Raw genomic sequence first — 24,461 nt, 5'->3', positions numbered from 1 at the left:
CTAGGGAAGACCGGGTGGGGAGCGTGGATGATGCAAGGGATAATAATAATAGTTGTAATTTGTATGTTGATGTGTTGTGCGCTGAGCCTTATAAAGTTGTGTTGCCAAACTGCTATGAAAACCGTGATGCCGATCGCCTCTATCGAGGAGGAACACACCAACCTGCTACCAAGGGACGAAGAACACCAATACGACACTGTCGAAGGAGCAACCGAACCCCCGGACATAAGCCAGTGGCTGTAAGCACCGATGAAAGGGGGACCGAGGATGGTCATCTGGGAGCAAATGAATCGTGCTCCAGGACCAAGAGGAGGGACTGTTAGAATAAAATTTTGCTGGACAAGATTTTGCTGGAAAAGACACAAACAACAAATTCGCTGACTGGGACTAATTGAATCACTGCACAATGAGACATGCCACGCTTACGCATGGCTGGAACAAAGTTCATCTCGTGTCCTGACTGGGACTAATTGAATCACTGAGGACTAACAAGGTTCACTGGTATCCTATTATCGAACTAATCACATTCCGCCGGTGACGCGGACGGAACAAGACGGAACGAAGACCTTTCGCAATCACTGAAGAGGCAGAATTGGCAACACAAGTGTGTAAACTCCTGACTGGAGGAAAATAACGATATGTGCTAATAAACGAATTGATTGGATGAATGTAAATGATCTAAAACCAACTTCTTGGAATTGTATATAAGCTCGGCATGTACTACAATTGAGGAGAAGGTGCTCTCGCAGACCGCGTGGTTGCAGACGCTTCTCCCAGAGCTCTGTCATTTAATAAAGTTGTCTCTCTTACTCAAAGTCTAGTTTCCGAGGAATCATTTTTCCTACAACACTATCCATTCTGCTACTTGTCCCCTGACTCCAAATGTTCTGACCTTAGTCATGAGCCAACTATGTGGTACCTTATTGAAGGGCTTTTGGAATTCCAAATATATTACATTTACTACATTACCCTTATCTACTCTTTCTGTTACATGAAGAAGTGCTTCCTGGCATCACTCCTAAATGGTCTAGCTCTAATTTTAAGGTCACGCCCCCTTGTTCTGGACTCCCCACCAGAGGAAATAGTTTCTCTCTATCTACCCTATCAAATCCTTTAATCATCTTAAACACCTCAATTAGACCACCCCTTAATCTTCTATACTCGAGGGAATACAAGCCTAATCTATGCAACCTGTCCTCATACCCTTTTAGCCCAGGTATCATTGTTAAATCTGTGCTGCATCCCCTCCAAGGCAATATATGCTTCCTGAGGTGCGGTGCAACAAGTGCATTTCTTTCAGTCACACTGGATAACAATGGGCCAAAATTTGCTGTAAAAATAACGGTGAGGCTAATGGTGCTCGCTGTTATTTATGCACAAATGGTACAGTAACTTCAGGCAAGCAGGCAACACGCAGCTAAACCCAAATATCCAAAAGTTGCTGTCTGCATTGCGCCGCTCCACCATTACAGAATCACAGAAACCCCACAGTGCAGATAGAGGCCATTTCGGCCCATTGAGCCTGCACCGACACATATCCCACCCGATCCCCGTAACCCCACGTATTTAATCCCCCTAACACTAAGGGTCAATTTATCATAGCCAATCAACCTAACCCGCACATCTTTGGACTGTGGGAGGAAACCGGAGCACCCGGGAGGAAACCCACGCAAACACGGGGAGAATGTGCAAACTCCACACAGACAGTCACCCGAGGCCGGATTCGAACCCGTGTCCCTGGCGCTGTGAGGCAACAGTGCTAACCACTATGCCACCTTTGCAAAAACGGCACCTCGCTGTCCCGCTCACCATTGAAGCGCATTGAATGGCGTGAAGTTGCTCTATTTGCTTGGTAGATACGAACTAAACTCTTCACAGCAAATTAAGTCTTGTCCATTTCCGGCTAAGTGCCCTTTTAGCAACTTGAGCATCCCTGATTATAATCGCTCAACCATTGGTGGCCGTGCTTTCTGTTGCCTAGGCCCCAAGCTCTGGAATTCCTGGCCGAAACCTCTCCACCTCACTACCTCTCTTTCCTCCTTTAAGACGCTCCTTAAAACCTACCTCTTTGACCAAGCTTTGGTCACCTGCCCTAATTTCTCCTTATGTGGTTTGGTGTCAATTTTTTTTGGTCTTTTAATACTCCTGTGAAGCACCTTGGGATGATTTACTACTTTAAAAGGTGCTATATAAATACAAGTTGTTGTTGTGCTATATAAATACAAGTGTTAATTACTGCAAAATAATCTCTCTGGCACTGAAAATGAACTGTTACAAGTGTGGAGTCTCATGGTTTCAGATTTTAATTGTTGTTGGAGATTTTAAAAATGCAAAATTTAATTTTTTTTTACTTTTCCTTTGTCTCTTTTTTTCTCTCTCTTAACCCAATCTTTCTTTCCCTCTCTATTTCTCTTTCTGTACCTGATTTGACATTGAATTAATTCACTCTAATTTACACTTCCTTCTCAGTCCTTGTGCTGTTAATTTCTCAATCCTTCAATCGGATTGGTTAAGGAGATACACAGTTGCTTGCCCTGTTCACGGAAGTCCCAGATGCCCAATTTCCCCTCGCAGCGCCGTTATTAGCTCGCACTTTCAGCAACTTGCCACACAAATTTTTTTTAAACCTAACCGTGCAAGTTTAACAAATGGCAGATGCTGTTAAGCAAATTATGGCCCATTATGCCCATCCACTGGAGCCATACTGCATACTAATAGACTATACCAGAAGCTGAGTGTACCTAGCCTAGTCATGAAGCCCACCACTACATTACATCAGATGTGCGGAGTGGACTGACCTCTTTTTACAGTCTTACCATTATATTCTCCATGTGATGAATATAGTTATCCTAGGCACAATGGATATCACTATGTTTTTTCAGTTCTGACCTCATCAGGATAGAAAATATGTCCTTTTTAAAGAAAATTCATATGAAAACTGTGCCACCATGAAGATTGTGCATTTTTTGGTAACACTCTCCTACTCTGGTTCAATTCTCAACAGGTCAGGCCCATACAAGCAAAAGGTATTGTCTGCATTGAACTGGAATGGAATTGTTACCAGTACGGCTGTGAAACTTTAAATCCAATTCAGTGATCTATATTCCAGTCATAAAACTGACCATAACTGGGTTAGTCCCACCTGTAGAATACAAAACATATTTGATGTATACCCATTCTGCTGTTTAGATATAAATTAATGATATACCGTGGTTCTGTGGAAGTTGGCATAAAACTAACAAGAGAAGCTTGTTTTGAGTTGCAGATGCATTAAAATAAAAATAGTCATGGCCCAAGCAATATCTAAATGTGGGGGGAGATTCCTTTCCATTTCTAAGCAGGATATTGTAACCTACTTCTAACTTTACTATCTGTTGGTTTTCTTATGATTTATGTATCTCATTCTATTTCCACAATATTTTATATATGTAGGAAGAATATAGATTCAGTGATGTCAGAAATTTATATTATGGGAATGTAAACCAAACTGGAGTATCTGAAATGGTAATATCAAGAGTGTACTGTAAATTTCAATTATTGCTTTCAATAGTAAAATAATAATTGATATTGATATATATATATATTACAGCAGATTGAACTACTCTTACTATTTGAATTCCTCCACACCACCTCAAACTGATTTGAGTTTGCATGCAGAAATGTTCTAACAAAAATTGTCACAGGGGCTATACAAATCTCTCAGAAAAAAAAATCATATTTACAATAATAGGTCAGTCTAAATCTAGGATTATTTAAGAGTTTAGATAATGATAGTTACAGCAATTGGATTCTAGAAATAAAGGAATAAGTAACAAACTAATGCATGTAATGACTATAGACTATGAGCTACATACTTACCAGAATATATCATTATTGTATAAATTACCACAGAAACAATTGGGATTATATATTTAGAAAATTATATACAAGAGTAGACGGCAGTACTTTTCTATTAATGGTAATCTCACCCTTCAGGTCTGGTATCCGGGACAGCCCTGTCCAGTGGGATCAGGTTACTGACATACACGTTGAAATGTCCCTCATTCCACCTTTCCTTTGCTAGTTTTTGCTGTTCCTTTGGCACAACTGCTCGCTGCCCAAATTGACCGATGGCTTTAGGGTCACGGGGGGATATAGTCCTGTCAACCGACAAAACTTTGTGTACTCCTACAATAGAATCTAAATTAATAACTGAATGTTTTAAAATATTGCCACCTATCTGGAGATCATTTGTTTCATTGAATTTAGGAGTTAATTTCACCCCAATATCTGTTGAAATATCTCTTTTCTCAATGGCGTGTGTCTGGTTTTTACCTTCTAAGTGGTTTACTGCGGCTTTGTTCGTTTCAAGGTCAACCCATGTGTTTGTGACATTGGTTAGACCACTTAACACCGGCTTTTTAAGTTGGGATTGTTTTAGTACAGCATCCTGTGCGTCAATAATATTGGTAAGTTCACTTTTTGTTCCATTCCAAACTTTAGCGCCCGTGGAGGTTTTGCTATCGGATTGTTTTAGTGTATTATTGATCAGTACAGCGTCAATTGCCTTGACAGAGGCATTAACCTTCGCCCATTCTTCCAGCGCCGCCTTTTCGGAGTTAGCTGCCGTTTTGTCAGGCCGGGAGACCTCCCCGTCCCTCCGCCGTTTCGCCGTGCCGGGCTCTGCCGTGCGGTTGGTGCCGGCCTTTCCCTCCGCTGCTTTAACGCCGGGCGCCCAACTTTCTCTCCCCGACCTGTGCGGCAGCGGCTGGAGCGGCGATTGCCGGCCACCGGGAGCCGCCGGCTCGGCCCTCGCCGCCTCTTTCACCCCGGTGACGGGCAGCAGCGGTTCGTGCGGAGGATTGGGCCTGTTAACCTGGGGCGCCTTCCCCGGGCCCGGCAGCAAGGCGGGGCGAGAAGCCGTGATCACCTGCCCGGCCCGGGATTGCCGTGCGGTGGTCCGGTGAGCGGCGGCGAGGACTTTGTCGGCGGGTTTCCCGGCGGCCGGGAAATGGTCGCGGTTCGGCGGGTCTGGAGAGGTCGGCTGGTGCTGAAGGTGCTTGTTCCGGATTGTTCCAGGTGGCGGGAGGCTCCTGTCCGCTCCGACACCAGCTCGCCACAGCTTTCCCTCAGGGTGCCGCCTCTTGGCCGCCGCGCCACCATCTCTGCTCCAGGCGGGCTGGTTTCCATGGAGAGCTCTCTCCTCCCCGCCGCCGGTGTCCCTGACCAAATCGGGCTGCTTTCCATGGAGAGCTCCCCTCTCCGCCAAGCCACCGGTGTCCCTGACCAAAGCGGGCTGCTTTCCATGGAGAGCTCCCCTCTCCGCCAAGCCGCCGGTGTCCCTGACCAAAGCGGGCTGGTTTCCATGGAGAGCTCCCCTCTCCTCCCGGCCGCCGGTGTCCTTAACCAAAGCGGGCTGGTTTCCATGGAGAGCTCCCCTCTCCTCCCGGCCGCCGGTGTCCTTAACCAAAGCGGGCTGGTTTCCATGGAGAGCTCCCCTCTCCTCCCGGCCGCCGGTGTCCTTAACCAAAGCGGGCTGGTTTCCATGGAGAGCTCCCCTCTCCTCCCGGCCGCCGGTGTCCTTAACCAAAGCGGGCTGGTTTCCATGGAGAGCGCCCCTCTCCGCCCCGCCGCCGGTGTCCCTGACCAAAGCAGGCTGGTTTCCATGGAGAGCTCCCCTCTCCGCCCCGCCGCCGGTGTCCCTGACCAAAGCGGGCTGGTTTCCATGGAGAGCTCCCCTCTCCGCCCCGCCGCCGGTGTCCCTGACCAAAGCGGGCTGGTTTCCATGGAGAGCTCTCTCCTCCCCGCCGCCGGTGTCCCTGACCAAAGCAGGCTGGTTTCCATGGAGAGCGCCCCTCTCCGCCAAGCCGCCGGCCCTTTTCCTGAACATCTGGTGCAACTCCTGGTCCTGCAGCACCTTCGCCCTCAGCCGCTCCAGCCGCACCGACTCCTCTTTGGAAAGTTTACTGTTGATCTCCGTGAAGGAAAACCTCAGCGCTGCCATGTCAAAGACCAGCCAGATAATCGAGGCGGCGAAAATGATCCCCAGGATCCTGCCGCTGCCTCGAAACAATTTCCTCATGTTACTTTATTTACTTTTTGTTTCTTTTGCTTTGACTTTAAACGGGCTGATCACTCGACCCGCGTTTGTTGCACTCGCTGCTCACTCCCTCTCTATCTCTCCCTGCCTCTCCTCAACCTTCCACGGACCCACGGAAGTTATTTAGATGCCCGTCTTCCTCACACACAGCGCCTGCCTGCGTGGCATTTCTACAACTGCACGGGAGGCTTCCCAGAAGCGATCCAGCTGTGCAGCGCAGTGATAGTTTGCAAAAGTGTGTAATTGCCAAGGGCGACCTGGCATCTTCAAATCGAACAAATATTTACCTTAGGCCGCGGCCAACTCCTTTTACAACTACTTCAATCTAAAAGCGGATGTTTTAATCCACACAGACACAGACCTTTTAAGGTGCGCCATAGAAAGGTCCACGTGTCAACGGTAACATTGCATCCTTGTTAATGCACAGACCGATCTTTAATGAAACTCAGAGTTGCAGAATGTATCCAAACTTTGTGCTTGATCGGAGTGAACTTACTCGTTCACTGGTTACTCAGTTTAAACTTCAGCTGTATTTTTAAGGTCAACGACAATTTGAAACACCAGTCTAATACAGAGAAATGCAAAACGATTTAATAAAACGTGTTATTCTTTAGTTTGAGCTCACAACAATTTGTAGAACCTATGGTTTATAACTACTGTCTTCGCAAAAGTTTCAACAAACTTTTAGTGGATTAAGAAGCAGAACATCCGTTTATATGTTTTTTAAAGACGTGTGATACTCGTCTGGGGAAGGAAAACCATTTCAGGCATCCAGTGTCAGCATTAAGTACTGCCAAATGAAGCTGTAGGCAGCACAATTACGTGCACAGTAAATCATCCGACTGCACTATTGTGACACTTTTCCAATTCCCCATCAGCCACTGTGGACCTCTGAGTGAAATGATCAAATTAGGGTTAGTTTTCTACTGTGAACCCATGTCCCTCAGGGGTTGGGGGGAGACTTCAAATTCATTTCAACAGGCAGCAGACAAACTCATGCTATCAGTCTGGTTTGGACTTAAATCCACATCCCAGTGATGAAAGACCATTGTGTAATTGGTAGTAGATGCAGTTGGTGACGCAGATGTTTTTTAAGGTGTCGGCCTTGGCTCAGTCGTAAGCACTCTCCCCTGTGTCAGAAGGTGATGGGTCCAAGTTCCACTCCAGGGACTTCAGCACATAATCCAAGCTGATACTTCAGTGCAGTACTGAGGGAGTGCTGCACTGTTGGAGATGCTGTCTTTCAGATGAGACGTTAAACTGAGGCCCTGTCTGTCCTCTTCTGTGGACATAAAAGATCCCATGACACTATTCAAAGAAAAGCAGAGTTCTCCCTGGAGTCCTGGCCAACATTTATCCCTCAACCAACATCATTAAAAAAGAGATTTTCTGGTTATTTATCTCATTGCCATTCACGGGACTTTGCTGCGTTTCCTACATTACAACAGTGACTATACTTCAAAATGGTGTGGAGATGCCGGAGTTGACAAATGTAAGAAGTCACACAACACCAGGTTATAGTCCAACAGCTTTATTTGAAATCACAAGCTTTCGGAGCGCTGCTCCTTCGTCAGGTGAAGTGGAGAATTGCATAAAGACACAGCTTATATAGTCAGAGAATAATGTCAGATGTTTACAGGTAATCTTGCCAACTGCCATTTATCACACCTCGGCTTCAAAAAGCACTTCATTGACTAAAGCACTTTGGGATATCCTGAGGTTGTGAAAGGCGCTATATAAAAGCAAGTTCTTTTTATTTAATCCACTGCCCTATGTCAGTTTTTAAAAATTAGTTACAAGTGATTCAGTGATGCTTTTGATGTGATTTATGTCATTAGCCTGGAATTTGCGGTGGGTAATAACAGCGAACGAATAACGTTTGCTGTCACTACCCCTTTGAAACTGACTGCAACTTCAGGATACAGATCATGCGCATCCTAACGTGGAAATCCTGAAGTTGCAGTCAGTCATTCACAGCTCCGACACTAAGTGCACTGTGCCCTGCCACCCACCCCCCCACATCTGGCAATCGGTGTAATCTGTCAAATCATGGAAACTGACGAAAGCTTCTGCTCTTCCCTAGTAATACCGCTGTTAAATACCCCATTAAAAGTTAGACCCTTTTGGATTAGGTGTAACAAGTTTTAACAGTGTATTGACTGCTAAACAAAGCTTATGGCCCTGAAAAATAAATTTAAATTTTGTGCAGTGTCAAATTTATCCATTTTAATAAAAAATGTTCATCTTTATTTCAGGTTTGCCTTTTCTCCTTGTGAGAACCCCAATGTTTGTTTTGCTCTCTCTAACATTTTTTAAAAGTTAGAATCAAAGGAGCTTACCCATTTCCTATTTCGCTGTCTGTGAGAATTCTGCATTTTGATTGGGGAATTGGAAATGTGTCACAGAGCCACTTTACCAAGAATACTGATTGCATCTAGCAATAGATATCATTATTAATCCTTCTAAGAATGCATTGACAATTCCACAACAAAATAAATCACAATGTTTTACAGTAAGGTATGAGAGCGGAATTGAGTAGAGTGGATTGGGAAAATAGATTAAAGGGTAAGATGATACATGATCAGTGGTATACATTTAAGGAGTTATTTTACAACTTCCAAAAAAAAAAATTCCACTGAGAAGAAAAGGGTGTAAAAGAAAAGACAGCCATCCGTGGCTAAGTAAAGAAATTAAGGATAGTATTCAACTAAAAACAAGGGCATATAAGGTAGCCAAATCTAGTGGGAGGATAGAAGATTGGGAAAACTTTAAAAGACAGCAAAAAATAACAAAAAGATTGATTGAGAAAGGGAAGATAGATTATGAAAGTAAATTAGCAAAAAATATAAAAACAGATAGTAAGAGTTTTTATAGTTATATAAAAAGAAAAAGGGTGGCTAAAGTAAATGTTGGTCCCTTAGAGGATGAGACCGGGAAATTAATGGTGGGAAATATGGAGATGGCAAAAACACTGAATGAATATTTTATATCAGTCTTTACAGTAGAAGACACTAAGAATATCCCAACACTGGACAAACAGGGGGCTAAAGGGGGGGAGGAGCTAAACACGATCAAAATCACTAAGGAAGTGGTGCTCGGTAAAATAATGGGACTCAAGGCGGATAAATCACCTGGACCTGATGGCTTACATCCTAGGGTCTTGAGGGAAGTGGCGGTAGGGATTGTGGATGCATTGGTAATAATTTTCCAAAACTCCCTGGACTCGGCAATGGTCCCGGCAGACTGGAAAACTGCTAATGTAACACCCTTATTTAAAAAGGGCAGTAGACAGAAGGCTGGAAACTATAGACCGGTTAGCCTAACATCTGTGGTAGGTAAAATTTTGGAGTCCATTATTAAGGAGACAGTAACAAGACATTTGGATAATCATAATTTAATAGGACAAAGTCAGCATGGTTTTATGAAGGGGAAGTCATGTTTGACAAATTTGCTGGAGTTCTTTGAGGAAGTAACATATAGGGTGGATAAAGGTGAACCAGTGGACGTAGTGTATTTAGACTTCCAAAAGACATTTGACAAGGTGCCACACAAAAGATTATTGCTTAAGATAAAAAATCATGGGATTGGGGGTAATATTCTGGCATGGATAGAGGATTGGCTATCTAACAGAAGGCAGAGAGTTGGGATAAATGGTTCATTCTCAGACTGGCAATCAGTAACTAGTGGTGTTCCGCAGGGGTCAGTGCTGGGTCCCCAACTCTTTACAATCTATATTAACGATTTGGAGGAGGGGATCAAGTGTAACATATCAAAGTTTGCAGATGATACTAAGATGGGAGGGAAAGTAGTGAGTGAGGAGGACATAAAAAACCTGCAAGGGGACATAGACAGGCTAAGTAAGTGGGCAGAGATTTGGCAGATGGAATACAATACTGGAAAGTGTGAGGTTATGCACTTTGGCAGGAAAAATCGTAGAGCAAGTTATTATCTTAATGGCAAGAAACTGGAAAGTACTGAAGTACAAATGGATCTGGGGGTCCTGGTGCATGAAACTCAAAAGGTTAGTATGCAGGTGCAGCAAGTGATTAAGAAGGCCAATGGAATGTTGGCTTTCATTGCTAGGGGGATAGAATATAAAAATAGGGAGGTATTGCTTCAGTTCACAGAATCACAGAAACCCCACAGTGCAGATAGAGGCCATTTCGGCCCATCGAGCCTGCACCGACACATATTCCACCTGATCCCCATAACCCCACGTATTTAATCCCCCTAACACTAAGGGTCAATTTATCATAGCCAATCAACCTAACCCGCACATCTTTGGACTGTGGGAGGAAACCGGAGCACCCGGAGGAAACCCACGCAAACACGGGGAGAATGTGCAAAGTTGTACAAGGTATTGGTGAGACCGCACCTGGAATACTGCGTACAGTTTTGGTGTCCATACTTAAGAAAGGACATACTTGCTCTCGAGTCAGTACAAAGAAGGTTCACTCGGTTAATCCCGGGGATGACGGGATGGACATATGAGGAGATGTTGAGTAGATTGGGACTCTACTCATTGGAGTTCAGAAGAATGAGAGGCGATCTTATTGAAACATATAAGATTGTGAAGGGGTTGGATCGGGTGGATGCGGGGAGGATGTTCCCGATGATGGGTGAAACTAGAACTAGGGGGCATAGTCTTAGAATAAGGGGCTGCTCTTTCAAAACTGAGATGAGGAGGAACTACTTCACTCAGAGGGTGGTAGGTCCATGGAATATGCTGCCCTAAAAAGCAGTAGAAGCTACATCATTACATAAATTTAAAACAGAAATAGACAGTTTCCTAGAAGTAAAGGGAATTAAGGGTTACGGGGAGCGGGCAGGAATTTGGACATGAGTCTAGGTTCGGATCGGTCATGGCCCTGTGGGTAGCAGAGCGGGCCCAGGGGCCGTGTAGCCTGATCCTGCTCCTATTTCGTGTGTCTAATTCTGTTAGATTCAGGAGATGGCTCTGTGATAGTGGATTGGCGGTTAGGATCAGATCAGCCATGATCTTATTGAATGGCGGAGCAGGCTCGAGGGGCCGATTGGCCTACTCCTGCTCCTATTTCTTATGTTCTTATGTTCTTATTAGTACTGAGCTCCATCAATTCTGCCAAGTTAGAAGTGCTTTCAGCTTCAAAATAGTCATCCAATTGTATTTTATAATATCTGACATCAGAAATATTTGGAATTTCTTTTCTTTTTAAATTAAGTTTTGTGACAGGCATATGATATCAGGCCTGGGAAATAGAACACTTTCTGGCTTTTCAAGTCCCGTGTGATATTCCAATGAGGTAATGGCTAACTAATGTTCGTTCAAGTTTGAAAAGGTTTTGTGATAAAATAGTGATGTCCCGCAACAATGCTCACAGATAAAAGAGTTTAGTCCTCAGGGTTAAAGCACTTTCTCTCATATTTCCCTTGTGAACTATAAACACACCAATCCTCTGGGTGACATTGCTGAATCCTGGCATTTCTCTTGGTGGGGAGCTTGAATTCTAAGAAATCCCGATAGATGTGTTGTTTCTGGACATGGGTGCACTCTGCAATGCTGTAGTGCCAGGCCTACCACTAATAAAAAGCACCAGCCTTTGGCTTCCAGCGCCAGTGGTGAGTATACAACTGATATGCTGATCTGTGGCCTGACCTCATGCCCCTGATTTCTCACCTGCAAGTAATTGGCTGCTATGCATATGCAGTTATCATGGTTTCCCTGTAAGTGCTGGTCTGCTGCAACAGCCAGTCACACAGCTTCTTTAGTACATCGCGCATGCAAATTATTTGCATACATAACATGATCTCACCTCTCCCCTTGCATTCCTATCTTTTAATAAAACACTTTTCTGGATGGGCTGATGTTACTGCGTACAAAAGGTAAGCAAGTTGTTGGGTGATACGCCTCATGGTCACTGTGGTCTCCTGAACTCATTTGGATTGACAAGTCCCCTGGACCAGATGGCCTGCATCCCAGGGTCTTAAAAGAAGTGGCTGCAGAGATAGTGAATGCATTGGTTGCAATATACCAAAATTCCCTGGACTCTGGAGAGGTCCCAGCGGATTGGAAAACCGCAAATGTAACACCCCTATTTAAGAAAGGAGGGAGACAGAAAGCAGGAAACTATAGACCAGTTAGCCTAACATCTGTCATTGGGAAATGCTGGAGTTCTTCATTAAGGAAGCAGTAGCAGGGCATTTGGAAAATCATAATGCAGTCAAGCAGAGTCAGTATGGTTTTATGAAAGGGAAATCATGTTTAACAAATTTGCTGGAGTTCTTTGAGGATGTAACGAGCAGGGTGGACAAAGGTGAACCAGTGGGTGTGGTGTATTTGGATTTCCAGAAGGCATTCGATAAAGTGCCACATAAAAGGTTACTGCATAAGATAAAAGCTCACAGAATTGGGGGTAATATATTAGCATGGATAGAGAATTGCCTAACTAACTGAAAGCAGAGTCGGGATAAATGGGTCATTTTCTGGTTGGCAAACGGTAACTAGTGGGGTGCCATAGGGATCAGTGCTGGGGCCTCAACTATTTACAATCTACATTAATGACTTGGATGAAGGGACCGAGTGTAATGTAGCCACGTTTGCGGATGATACAAAGATGGGTGGGAAAGCAAGTTGTGCAGAGGACGCAAAGAATCTGCAAAGGGATATAGACAGGCTAAGTGAGTGGGCAAACATTTGGCAGATGGAGCATAATGTGGGAAAGTGCGAGGTTATCCACTTTGGCAAGAACAATAAAAAAGCAAACTATTATTTTAATGGAGAGAGATTACAAAATGCTACAGTTCAGAGGGACCTGGGGGCCCTTGTGCACAAAGCACAAAAAGTTAGCTTGCAGGTACAGCAAGTAATCAAAAAGGCAAATGGAATGTTGGCCTTTATTTCAAGGGGGTTGGAGTATAAAAGCAGGGAAGTCCTGCTACAACTGTACAGGGTATTGGTGAGACCACACCTTGAGTACTGTGTACAGTGTTGGTCTCCTTATTTAAGGAAGGATATATTTGCATTGGAGGCAGTTCAGAGATGATTCACTAGGTTAATTCCAGAGATGAGGGGGTTGACTTATGAGGAAAAATTGAGCAGGTTGGACCTATACTCATTGGAATTTAGAAGAATGAGAGGTGATCTTATTGAAACATATAAGATACTGAGAGGGCTCGACAAGGTAGATGCAGAGAGGATTTTTCCCCTCGTGGGGAAATCTAGAACATGGGGGCACAGTTTCAGAATAAAGGGTCGCCCTTTTAGAACTGAGATGAGGAGGAATTTCTTCTCTCAGAGGGTTATAAATCTGTGGAATTCTTTGCCCCAGAGAGCCGCGAAGGCTGGGTCATTAAATACATTTAAGGTAGAGATAGACAGATTTTTGCAAGATAAGGGAGTGAAGGGTTATGGTGAGCGGGCAGGGAAGTGGCTTTGAGCCCAAGATCAGCAATGATCTTATTGAATGGCGGAGCAGACTCGAGGGACCAAGTGGCCTATTCCTGCTCCTATTTCTTATGTTCTTATGATTGCCTTTGGGAGTCGGAGAGGAATTTCCAAGAATTCTTTTTCCCTGAATTGGCCTAGAATTTTTTTCCTTTTTTTGCCTCTTCCAGAAGATCACATGGTTGTTGGTGGGTGGGAGCATTAAGGGTCATGATGCATTATGACTGTGGAACAGGCTCAGTTGACCAGCTGGTCTTCTGCTGTACATTATGTTTGTATGTTCATATGTTCTACTTAACATTCTTTCCCCTCTCTTCTTTCTTCCAATATCTTAATTCTTCCTTCTCTCTTGTCCTTTCCTTCTCTTATTTTTGTTTTTTGTGTATATTATATGTACCTATTTTGTTGATTTTGTTTTCTTTCCTGCTTCCCAGCAATCACATTATCCCAGCCTTAGAGCGCTCTTCTCATTCTCCTTGGTCTCTTCCCATTTCCGCCATGCACCAGCTCCAAGCTCTGTTTATTTTTAGGCCTCTCATCAAAATCATGTCTGGAGCCCTGCATAAAGTTTTTTTGAAAGAAAAATGGTAAAATTGAAATAAAAAGACCACGTAGAGCTCCAGATATGAATCCAAAGAGGGGCCTAAAGAACAGGAGCTTGTAACAGGTACTGTCGGGAGCGGTGAGAGCGGAGTTTCAGTGAGTATTTAAACTCACTTTCGCGGGCTTTTTTTCACAGGCCAGTGTCGGGAGCAGTGAGAGTGGAGTTTCAGTGAGTATTTAAACTCACTTTCGCGGGCTTTTTTACAGAGACTTACTAATCTCACAGACCGGCGGTGGCGTTCCAGAGCCACATCACGATTCAAAACGTGACGCGGGCAGGAGGAAGCAGCTGATTTGGTGAGTACGGCCAGGTGAGTATTTATACTACTCTTTAGTTTGACAGTTAAGGTTCATAGTTTATAAAGTTTAGGAGGTCTTAATTTTGTGGTTATAGTTTCTAAGGTCTCTGTTGTGTAGCGGGGAGTGCTAGGAAACAAGGGCCCTTGAGTATATCATTTAATTGTAGTATAATTGGTGGTATTGATTTAATTTTAATTAATTAAAGGGTAAGTCATGGCAGCAAAGCTCGGCCCTGTGGCATGCTCCTCCTGCACTATGTGGGAAATTAGAGACACTTCCTGTGTCTCTGATGACCATGTGTGCAGGAAGTGTATCCAGCTGCAGCTACTGGCAGACCGCATTGCGGTGCTGGAGCTGCGAATGGATACATACTGGAGCATTCGCGATGCTAAGGACGTCGTGGATATCATGTTTAATCAGTTGGTCACACCGCAGGTAAAGGCTGCACAGGCAGGAAGGGAATGGGTGACCGCCAGGCAGAGTAGTAGGCGCAGGCAGGTAGTGCAGGGGTCCCCTGTGGCCATCCCCCTCTCAAACAGATATACCGCTTTGGATATTGTTGGGGAGGATGGCTTATCGGGGGAAGGCAGCAGCAACCAACTTCCTGGCACCATGGGTGGTTCTGCTGCACGGGGCGAGAGGAAAAAGAGCGGGAGAGCTATAGTGATAGGGGATTTTATTGTAAGGGGAATAGATAGGTTTTTCTGCAGCCGCAAATGAGACTCCAGGATGGTATGCTGCCTCCCTGGTGCAAGGGTTAAGGATGTCTCGGAGCGGCTGCAGGGCATTCTGGAGGCGGAGGGTGAACAGCCAGTTGTCATGGTGCATATAGGTACCAACGATATAAGTAAAAAATGGGATGAGGTCCTAAAAGCTGAATATAGGGAGTTAGGAGGTGAATTAAAAAATAGGACCTCAAAGGTAGTAATCTCAGGATTGCTACCAGTGCCACATGCTAGTCAGAGTAGAAATAGAAGGATATTTCAGATGAATACGTGGCTAGAAGAATGGTGCAAGGGGGAGGGATTCAAATTCCTGGGACATTGGAACCGGTTCTGGAAGAGGTGGAACCAGTACAAACTGGACGGTTTGCACCTGGGCAGGACCGGGACCGATGTCCTAGGGGGAGTGTTTGCTAGTGCTGTTGGGGAGGGCTTAAACTAAAATGGCAGGGGGTTGGGAACCTGTGCAGGGAGACAGAGGAAAGGGAAGCAAGGATAGAAGCAAAAGACAGGAAGGAGAAAAGCAAAAGTGGAAGTCAGAGAAATCAAGGGAGTAAATCAAACATGGCCGCAGTAAACAATAATTCTAAAAGGCCTAAGAGTGTTAAAAAAACAAGCCTGAAGGCTTTGTGTCTTAATGCGAGGAGCATTCATAATAAGGTGGATGAATTAGCTGCGCAAACCGATGTAAACGGATGTGATATAATTGGGATTACAGAGACATGGCTCCAGGGTGACCAAGGCTGGGAATTCAACATTATTATTGGTTAAAGAGGAGATTAACACAATAGTAAGGAAGGATATTAGCTCTGATGATGTGGAATCTGTATGGGTAGAGCTGAGAAATACCAAGGGGCAGAAAATGTTAGTGGGAGTTGTATACAGACCCCCAAACAGTAATGCTGAGGTTGGGTGACTTTAATCTACATATAGATTGGTCTAACCAAATTAGTAACAATACTGTGGAAGAGGAATTCCTAGAGTGTATACGGGATGGTTTCCTGGACCAATATGTTGAGGAACCAACTAGAGGTCAGGTCATCTTAGACTGGGTATTATGTAATGAGAAAGGATTAATTAGCAATCTTGTTGTGTGAGGCCCCTTGGGGAGGAGCGATCATAATATGATCGAATTCTTCATTAAGATGGAGAGTGAAGTAGTTGATTCAGAGACTTGGGTACTGAATTTAAATAAAGGAAACTACAATGGTATGAGGCGCGAGTTGGCTAGGATGGATTGGGGAATGTTACTTAAAGGGTTGACGGTGAAAAGGCAATGGCAAACATTTAAAGATCGCATGGATGAACTACAGAATTTGTTCATCCCTGTTTGGCATTAAAAAAAAGTGACTCAACTGTGGCTAACAAGGGAAATTAGGGATAGCATACGATCCAAGGAGAGGATTGGGAGCAGTTTAGGATTCAGCAAAGGAGGACAAAGGGATTAATTAAGAAAGGGAAAATAGAATATGAGAGTAAGCTAGCAGGGAACATAAAAACTGACTGTAAAAGCTTTTATAGATATGTGAAGAGAAAAAGATTGGTAAAGTCAAGCGTAGGTCCCTTGCAGTCAGAATCAGGGGTATTTATAATGGGGAACAAAGACATGGCTGACCAATTAAATACATACTTTGGTTCTGTCTTCACAAAGGAGGACATAAATAAACTCCCAGAGATGTCGGGGAACATAGGGTCTAATGAGAGGGAGGAACTGAATGAAATCAGTATTTGTAGGGAAATGGTGTTAGGGAAATTGACGGGATTGAAGGCCGATAAATCCCCAGGGCCTGATAATCTACATCCTACGGTACTTAAGGAAGTGGCCCTAGAAATATTAGATGCATTGCTGGTCATCTTCCAAAATTTGATAGACTCTGGAACAGTTCCCATGGATTGGAGGGTAGCTAATGTAACCCCACAACTTAAAAAAGGTGGTAGAGAAAAAATGGTGACATCGGTAGTGGGGAAAATGCTAGAGTCCATTATAAAAGATGTAATAGCAGAGCACTTGGAAAACAGTGACAGGATCAGACAAAGTCAACATGGATTTACAAAAGGTAAATTATGCTTGACTAATCTACTGGAATTTTTTGAGGATGTAACTGGTAGAATAGATAAGGGAGAACCAGTGGATGTGGTGTATTTGGACTTTCAGAAGGCTTTCGATAAGGTCCCGCATAAGAGACTAGCGTGCAATGTTAAAGCACATGGGATTGGGGGTAAGGTACTGACTTGGATAGAAAACTGGTTGGCAGACAGGAAGAAAAGAATTGGAATAAACGGGTCTTTTTCCGAGTGGAAGGCAGTGACTAGTGGGGTACGGCAGGGATCGGTGCTAGGACCCCAGTTATTCACAATATATATTAATGATCTAGATGAGGGAATTAGATGTAATATCTCCAAGTTTGCAGATGACACAAAGCTGGGTGGGCATTTGTGCTGTGAGGAGGATGCAGAGAAACTCTAGTACGATTTGGACAGGTTGGCCGATTGGGCAGATGCATGGCAGATGCAGTATAATGTGGATAAATGCGAGGTTACCCACTTTGATGGCAAAAACAGGAAGGCAGATTATTATCTGAACGGCAATAGATTGGGAAAAGGGGAATTGCAACGAGACCTGGGGTGTCCTTGTGCACCAGTTGCTGAAGGTAAGCATGCAGGTGCAGCAGGCGGTTAAGAAGGCAAATGGTTTGATGGCCTTCATAGCGAGAGGATTCGAGTACAGGAGCAAGGATGTCTTGCTGCAGTTGTACAGGGCCTTGGTGAGACCACACCTTGACTATTGTGTGCAGTTTTGGTCGCCTTATCTGAGGAAGGTTGTTCTTGCCATGGAGGGAGTGCAGCGAAGATTCACCAGACTGATACCTGGGATGGTAGGAATGACGTATGAAGAGAGATTGGGTCGATTAGGCTTATATTCGCTAGAATTTAGAAGAATGAGAGGGGACCTCATTGAAACTTATAAAATTCTAACAGGACTAGACAGACTAGATGCAGGAAGGCTGTTCCTGATGGCGTGGGAGTCCAGAACCAGGGGTCACAGTCTAAGGATAAGGGGTAAGCCATTTAGGACTGAGATGAGGAGGAATTTCTTCACCCAGAGAGTGGTGAACTTGTGGAATTCTCTACCACAGAAGACAGTTGAGGCCAGTTCATTAAATATATCCAAGAAGGAGTTAGATATATTTCTTAAGGCTAAGGGGATCAAGGGATATGGGGAGAAAGCAGGGATAAGGTACTGAATTTGGATAATCAGCCATGATCGCATTGAATGGCGGAGCAGGCTCGAGGGGCCGAATGGCCTACTCCTGCTCCTATCTTTTATGTTTCTATGTTCCTATTTAGGGATAGCAGGAAAAGGCTTGGATGAGCGACTTTATAGATGGGCCTGGGAACACTTAGACCAAGTAGGAGGACCTGGGAATACCGAAAGCAGATCAGCATCCTAGTGACCAGTGACAGACAATTTGGCAGCACTCGAAGTAGGCAGCATTTCCTTAGCAGTAACCAACCAGAAGACGTGACCAATGACAACTTGACAAACCGCCTACTTTCACCTCTGTGACATCGCTCGTCTCCACTCCTGCCTCAGCACATCTGCTGCTAAACCCCTTATCCATGCCTTTGTTATCTCGAGAGTTGCCTATTCCAATGCTCTCCTGGCCGGCCTCCCATCTTTCACCCGCCATAAACTGGAGCTGATCCAAAACTCTGCTGCCCAGTCATGTTCACCCATCAGCTCTGTGTTCGTTGATCTACATTGGCTCCCAGTTCGGCAACATCTCGATTTAAAAATTTTCATCCTTGTTTTCAAAGCCCTCTATGGTCTCGATCTCCATATCTCTGTAACCTCCTCCAGCCCTACAACCCTCCACGATCTCTGCGCTCCTCCAATTCTGGCCTCTTGTGCATCCCCGATTTTAATTGCTCCACCATTGGCAGCCGTGCCTTCAGCTGCTGAGACCCTAAGCTCTGGAATTCCCTCCCTAAACTTCTCCGACTCTCTACCTCTGTCTTCTCCCTTAAGAGGCTCCTTAGAACCTACCTCTTTGACCAAGCTTTTGGTCATCCTAATATCTCATGTGGCTCGGTGTCAAATTTGTTCGATAGCACTCCTGTGAAGTGCCATGGGACATTTTACTACATTAAAGGCGCTATATAAATGCAAATTGTTGTTGTATTAGGATGGTTGTGTTTTGTAATTTCATACTTTTCTGTCACTCCTGCTCCTGGTTCCACATTAAACTTAAATTTTTTTTACAGTACTCAGTTTTTTGTTGACAGCTGTTGCTTACAACAGCAACCACTGAAGATTCCTGAGACTCATCCAATTCAGCAGACGGGTCCTAAACCAGGTGTTGTTTACATATGTAACAGGCCTAACGCATGATTTAGCTGGCCACCAGGGACACTTGAAACATCCGGACATCCTTCGAGCGTACTTGGGGTGTTAGAAATTAGGGGTATCTAAAATCTATATGGTTATGCGAATGAAATTGTGACGTGAATAATACTGTATTAGAACTTGAGACAAAAGTGTCTCTTCAGGCTAGTTTCAGAATAGCTGGGTAGATGCTTAGAATTTGCTAATTTTTTTTGGTTCCCTGCGGAGTTTATAACATTCTGCACCGTGGCAAGCCACACGTGACCTTACTTCCCAGGCTAGCTATCTGCTGTTTGTAAGTTCAGATTTCAACTTTGTTTACTGTATTTTTAATTTGACCAACTGAGGTCCAACACCTATGTTTCTTCCATTACTGCTAATAACCATATTATAATGCTAAGTTAGGATTTTGACTTTGTTTAACAAAGCTGTTTTAAAATGCATAAGTTAACCAGTGTGTGAGAATAAAATAGAGGATATCTTTGGAAATTTAATGATTCATTCCATGGTACAATAGTCTGATAACGGAATGAAATAGTTAATTTTGCACAGCTAAAGCTACACGAATAGCTTGAACATAAATAACTGATAACAAGTAGCTATGAACATCTGAAGGCCGAGAATGGCATGTCTGACTCCAAATTTGGGTGGATAAGGACAGGAGAGATAGGAGGAACTCAGATGGATGGGCCTTCAGAATGTATAAACAGGAAAGGCATGTGAGGGAAGAGCATGAGACCTCTTAGGGGAGGGTTTTCATCTGAAAGTTAAGACAAAGAACTCGACATACCATTGGGCACCTTGGCTTAAGAGGAACCCTTACAGGTTAACTGGTCTTGTCAATATTCCATTCCAGGCCCACCCCTAAAAAAGGATATAAGAGAAAGACCTGAAAAGCCCTTAGCACAGATGGTGAAGTGGAGAGCATGCAAGAGTGATCAGTGGTCTAACACTCTTTCGAGATTGGACCCATACTGACCCTAGTTTAACACTCTTGGTGGATCTAGAAGAGAGGGAGAAAGGCTGTAAGCCGAAGAGCTGTTCGTACACACCAGCCATCTGTCCGATCGGGACCGGTACCAGCTGCTTGTCAAAGTCGTATGTTTTTGCTGTATAACTAGTGTGTTATATTCCATCTTAAACTCCGATTAAACGCAATATACCCACCATATTGGTTTGCACTCAATCCTGATTATTTGAAAGGCCACAAATAAGCTAATATCAACAAGTTGGCTAATCTCAACAGGGAACGGAGCATTGCCCCCAGAAATTGATACCTTTGCTCCTGTTTTCCACCCACAAGAACCAATTTCTCCCCCTATAGCATAGGGAATTCTTTTTTTATTCGTTCATGGGATTTAGGCATTGCTGGCAAGGCCAGCATTTATTGCCCATCCCTAATTGCCTTTGAGAAGGTGGTGGTGAGCCGCCTTCTTGAACCGCTGCAGTCCGTGTGGTGAAGATACTCCCACAGTGCTATTAGGGAGGGAGTTCAAGGATTTTGACCCAGCGATGATTAAGGAATGGCGATATACTTCCAAGTCAGGATGGTGTGTGACTTGGAGGGGAACATGCAGGTGATGGTGTTCTCGTGCATCTGCTGCCCTTGTCCTAGGTGGTAGAGGTCGTGGGTTTGAGAGGTGCTGCTGAAGAAGCCTTGGTAAGTTGCTGCAGTACATCTTGTAGATGGTACACACTGCAGCCACGGTACGCCGGTGGTGGAGGGAGTGAATGTTTAAGGTGGTGAATAGGGTGCCAATCAAGCAGGCTGCTTTGTCCTGGATGGTGTCAATGTTGTTGGAGCTGCAATCCTGACTTGTGCCTTGTGGATAGTGGAAAGGCTCTGGGGAGTCAGGAGGTGAGACACTTGCCGCAGAATACCTAGCCTCTGACCTGCTCTTGTAGCCACAGTATTTATGTGGCTGGTCCACTTGAATTTCTGGTCAATGGTGACCCCCAGGATGTTGATGGTGGGGGATTTGGCGATGGTAATGCCGTTGAATGTCAAGGGGTGGTGGTTAGACTCTCGCTTGTTGGAGATAATCATTGCCTGGCACTTGTGTGGCGTGAATGTTACTTGTCACTTATCAGCCCAAGCCTGAAAGTCGTCCAGGTCTCGCTGCATGCGGGCATGGACTGCTTCATTATCTGAGGAGTTCCGAATGACACTGAACACTGTGCTGTCATCAGCGAACATCTCCACTTCTGACCTTATGAAGGAGCAAAAGTCATTGATAAATTAGCTGAAGATGGTTGGGTCCAGGACACTGCCCTGAGGAACTCCTGGGGCTATGATGATTGACCTCCAGGTATGACTCCAGCGGGTGAAGAGTTTTCCCGCTGATTCCAATTGACTTCAGTTTTGCTAGGGCTCCTTGATGCCACACTTGGTCAAATGCTGCCTTAATGCCAATGGCAGTCACTCTCACCTCACCACTGGAATTCAGCTCTTTTGACCATGTTTGGACCAAGGCTGTAATGAGGTCCGGAGCAGTGGTCCTGGTGAAACCCAAACTGAGCATTGGTGAGTAGGTTATTGCTGAGTAAGTGCCACATGATAGCAGTGTCAACAACACCTTCCATCACTTTGCTGAGAATAGACTGGTAATTGGCCGGATTGGATTTGTTCTGCCTTTTGTGGATAGGACATACCTGGGCAGTTTTCCACATTGTCGGATAGATGCCAGTGTTGTAGCTGTACTGGAACAGCTTGGCTTCTTCTTCTTATCGTGTCCACAGACAGTCTATACATAGCCCAGCCAGAACTGGACACATTTTTGCGCCTTGTTGTTGGATTCGGCAAGATCTGCAACAGTGCAGGGTTCCTCTAATGATGGGCATTGCAGGAGATGTTGCATAGTCTGTGCCTCAGTTCCACATTCACAAGTTGTCGGGCTGGTTGAATATCCCCATTTGCTTAGTGACACCTTTGAGCAACCTACACCGGTCCTAAGTCTGTTAAGGCACTTCCAGATTGCCCAGTTGCAATTAGCTCCTGGGGGAAGGCTTTCATCAGGTAAAATTTCCATCGCTGGGGGTTGTTCAAGACTGGCGAGCCGATCTTTCCACAAGGCGATGTGGGCTTCAGATGAGGTTGATTGTAATGGAACAACACTGTTCATGAAGCTCTTCCTTGACTTTAGGCGGCTGGGTGTAGGTGTATGACAATGCAGAGGGTGCCTCTCATCTGATGTTTGACGGAGTCGCTCTTTCTTGCTGGCTACCGTTCTTCTTATATCAGGGGGAGCGATACCCGCCAGGATATATAGGCTGTTGGTGTTTGTTGGTTTTAAGCAACCTGTGATAAATTGGCAGCTTGCATTCAGAACGGCATCCATCTTCTTGGCATGAGTAGACCTTTCCCATGCAGGGCAGGCTAGAGATGCAGCTAATTCTGGAGCACAAGTCTTCAGCACGACAGCTGGGATGTTGTCGGGGCCGATAGCCTTTGCTGTATCCAGTGCGCTCAGCTGTTTCTTGCTATCACATGGAGTGAATTGAATTGGCTGAAGACTGGCTACTGTGATGGTGGGTCCTCAGGAGGAGGCTGATATGGATCATCCACTCGGCACTTCTGGCTGAAGATGGTTGCAAATGCTTCAGTCTTGTCTTTTGCACTCACGTTCTGGGCTCTGCCATCATTGAGGATGGGGATATTCGTAGAGCCTGCTCCTCCCGTTAGTTGTTTAATAGTCTACTGTGGCATTGCCACATTGGGGAAACACTGTGTGTATGTAGATAAACCTGTATAATCCCCTTTTAACTACTGTATTCCCCTCCCCCCGCAAGACAGTTGCAAGCTGAGAGGAATAAGGCACATTCAGACTTGCCTGCTGCTGATAGAAGGAAAACCAATCAGGCTCCAGCAGGTGACCAATCCGTGAGTCATCACAAGTTCGCGGGCTTCACGAATTCAGCACTGTATTGTGAGAGTTGGAGTAAAGACCTATTTCTTGTAGCTCGCTGTGTTGCCTATTTCTTTACGCGGGAGACCGTAGTCCCCCACATTGGTGACCCCGAATGTCGGCGGCCGAAGCCCCCGACTCACGCAGCCCTACAGAGGCCAGCAACGACCCGATGGCAACCAGCAGCAGCCTGATGTCGGCCGGCGCCGCGTCCTTGAAGCTCCCCACCTTCTGGGAACACCAAGCACCAGCTTGGTTTGCGCACTCGGAGGCCCAATTCACCCTTCGCAGGGTTCAAGACGATGAAGAAAGGTACCTCCACGTAGTCTCAGCACTAGCAAGCTCTACCGCCGCCGAAGTTCTCGACCTGCTGAGGAACCCACCACAGACCGGCAAGTACTCAACCATTAAGGGCCGCTTGCTGCAGGCTTACGGCCTGTCCAAGGAGGAGAGGGCCCGCAGGCTTCTCTCACTACCAGGCCTCAGCGATTCTACCCCGACCCAGTTGATGAGCCAGATGCTTGCGCTCCTGGGCTCTGAACCGCAGTGCTTCTTGTTTCGGGCCCTTTTCCTCAGCCTGCTTCCTCAGCAGGTACAGACTGCCCTCGCGGGGTCCCCGATCACGGACTGCGTACAACTGGCAGCCGCCACGGACAAAGTTTTCGCCGTCGCCCAACTCGGCTGTGCAGCCGCGAGGCTCCCCGACACCACCGAGCGCGCGCCGCCACGCCAGGCCACAGAACTATGCTACTACCACGCGCGTTTCGGCCACAAGGCCCAACGCTGCAGAGCACCCTGCTCTTTTGATCAAACCAAGATGGCCACCCGGCCCAATGCACCAGCCCCGCGCCGCCGCCTAGGCCCGCTCGACCGCACCCCCGCCGCCACGATGGCCATCGGCACCGCAGGTAAGCTGCTGTACATAACCGACTCTCTTTCAGGGTGCAGATTCCTTTGCGACACCGGAGCCCAATGCAGCATAATTCCTGCCTCCCAGCTCGACATCCAGGCAGGCCGCAGCGGCCCACCCCTCGTGGCGGCA

General features: G+C 45.5%; 1 protein-coding gene across 2 annotated transcripts in view; it reads right to left on the bottom strand.

Moving 5' to 3' along the window:
• galnt5 (polypeptide N-acetylgalactosaminyltransferase 5) overlaps nucleotides 1-6,344 on the bottom strand; it is a 76,549-nt gene extending 70,205 nt beyond the window's left edge. For both annotated transcript variants that reach the window (XM_085986322.1, XM_085986323.1), the window contains exon 1: nucleotides 3,969-6,344. In XM_085986322.1, coding sequence (XP_085842448.1) covers nucleotides 3,969-6,061 — 2,093 coding nt within the window. In that variant the 5' untranslated portion in view covers nucleotides 6,062-6,344. The remainder of the gene's footprint in view (nucleotides 1-3,968) is intronic.
• Nucleotides 6,345-24,461: the final 18,117 nt, after the last annotated feature.

This window comes from Somniosus microcephalus, chromosome 4 (genome assembly GCF_052327205.1).
Source record: "Somniosus microcephalus isolate GS21.2 chromosome 4, FLI_Smic_1.0, whole genome shotgun sequence".
In the NCBI taxonomy this organism is placed as follows: Eukaryota; Metazoa; Chordata; class Chondrichthyes; order Squaliformes; family Somniosidae; genus Somniosus; species Somniosus microcephalus.
The sequence above is the reverse complement of the archived record's forward strand: the minus strand, read 5'-3'. Positions and strand labels throughout refer to the sequence as shown.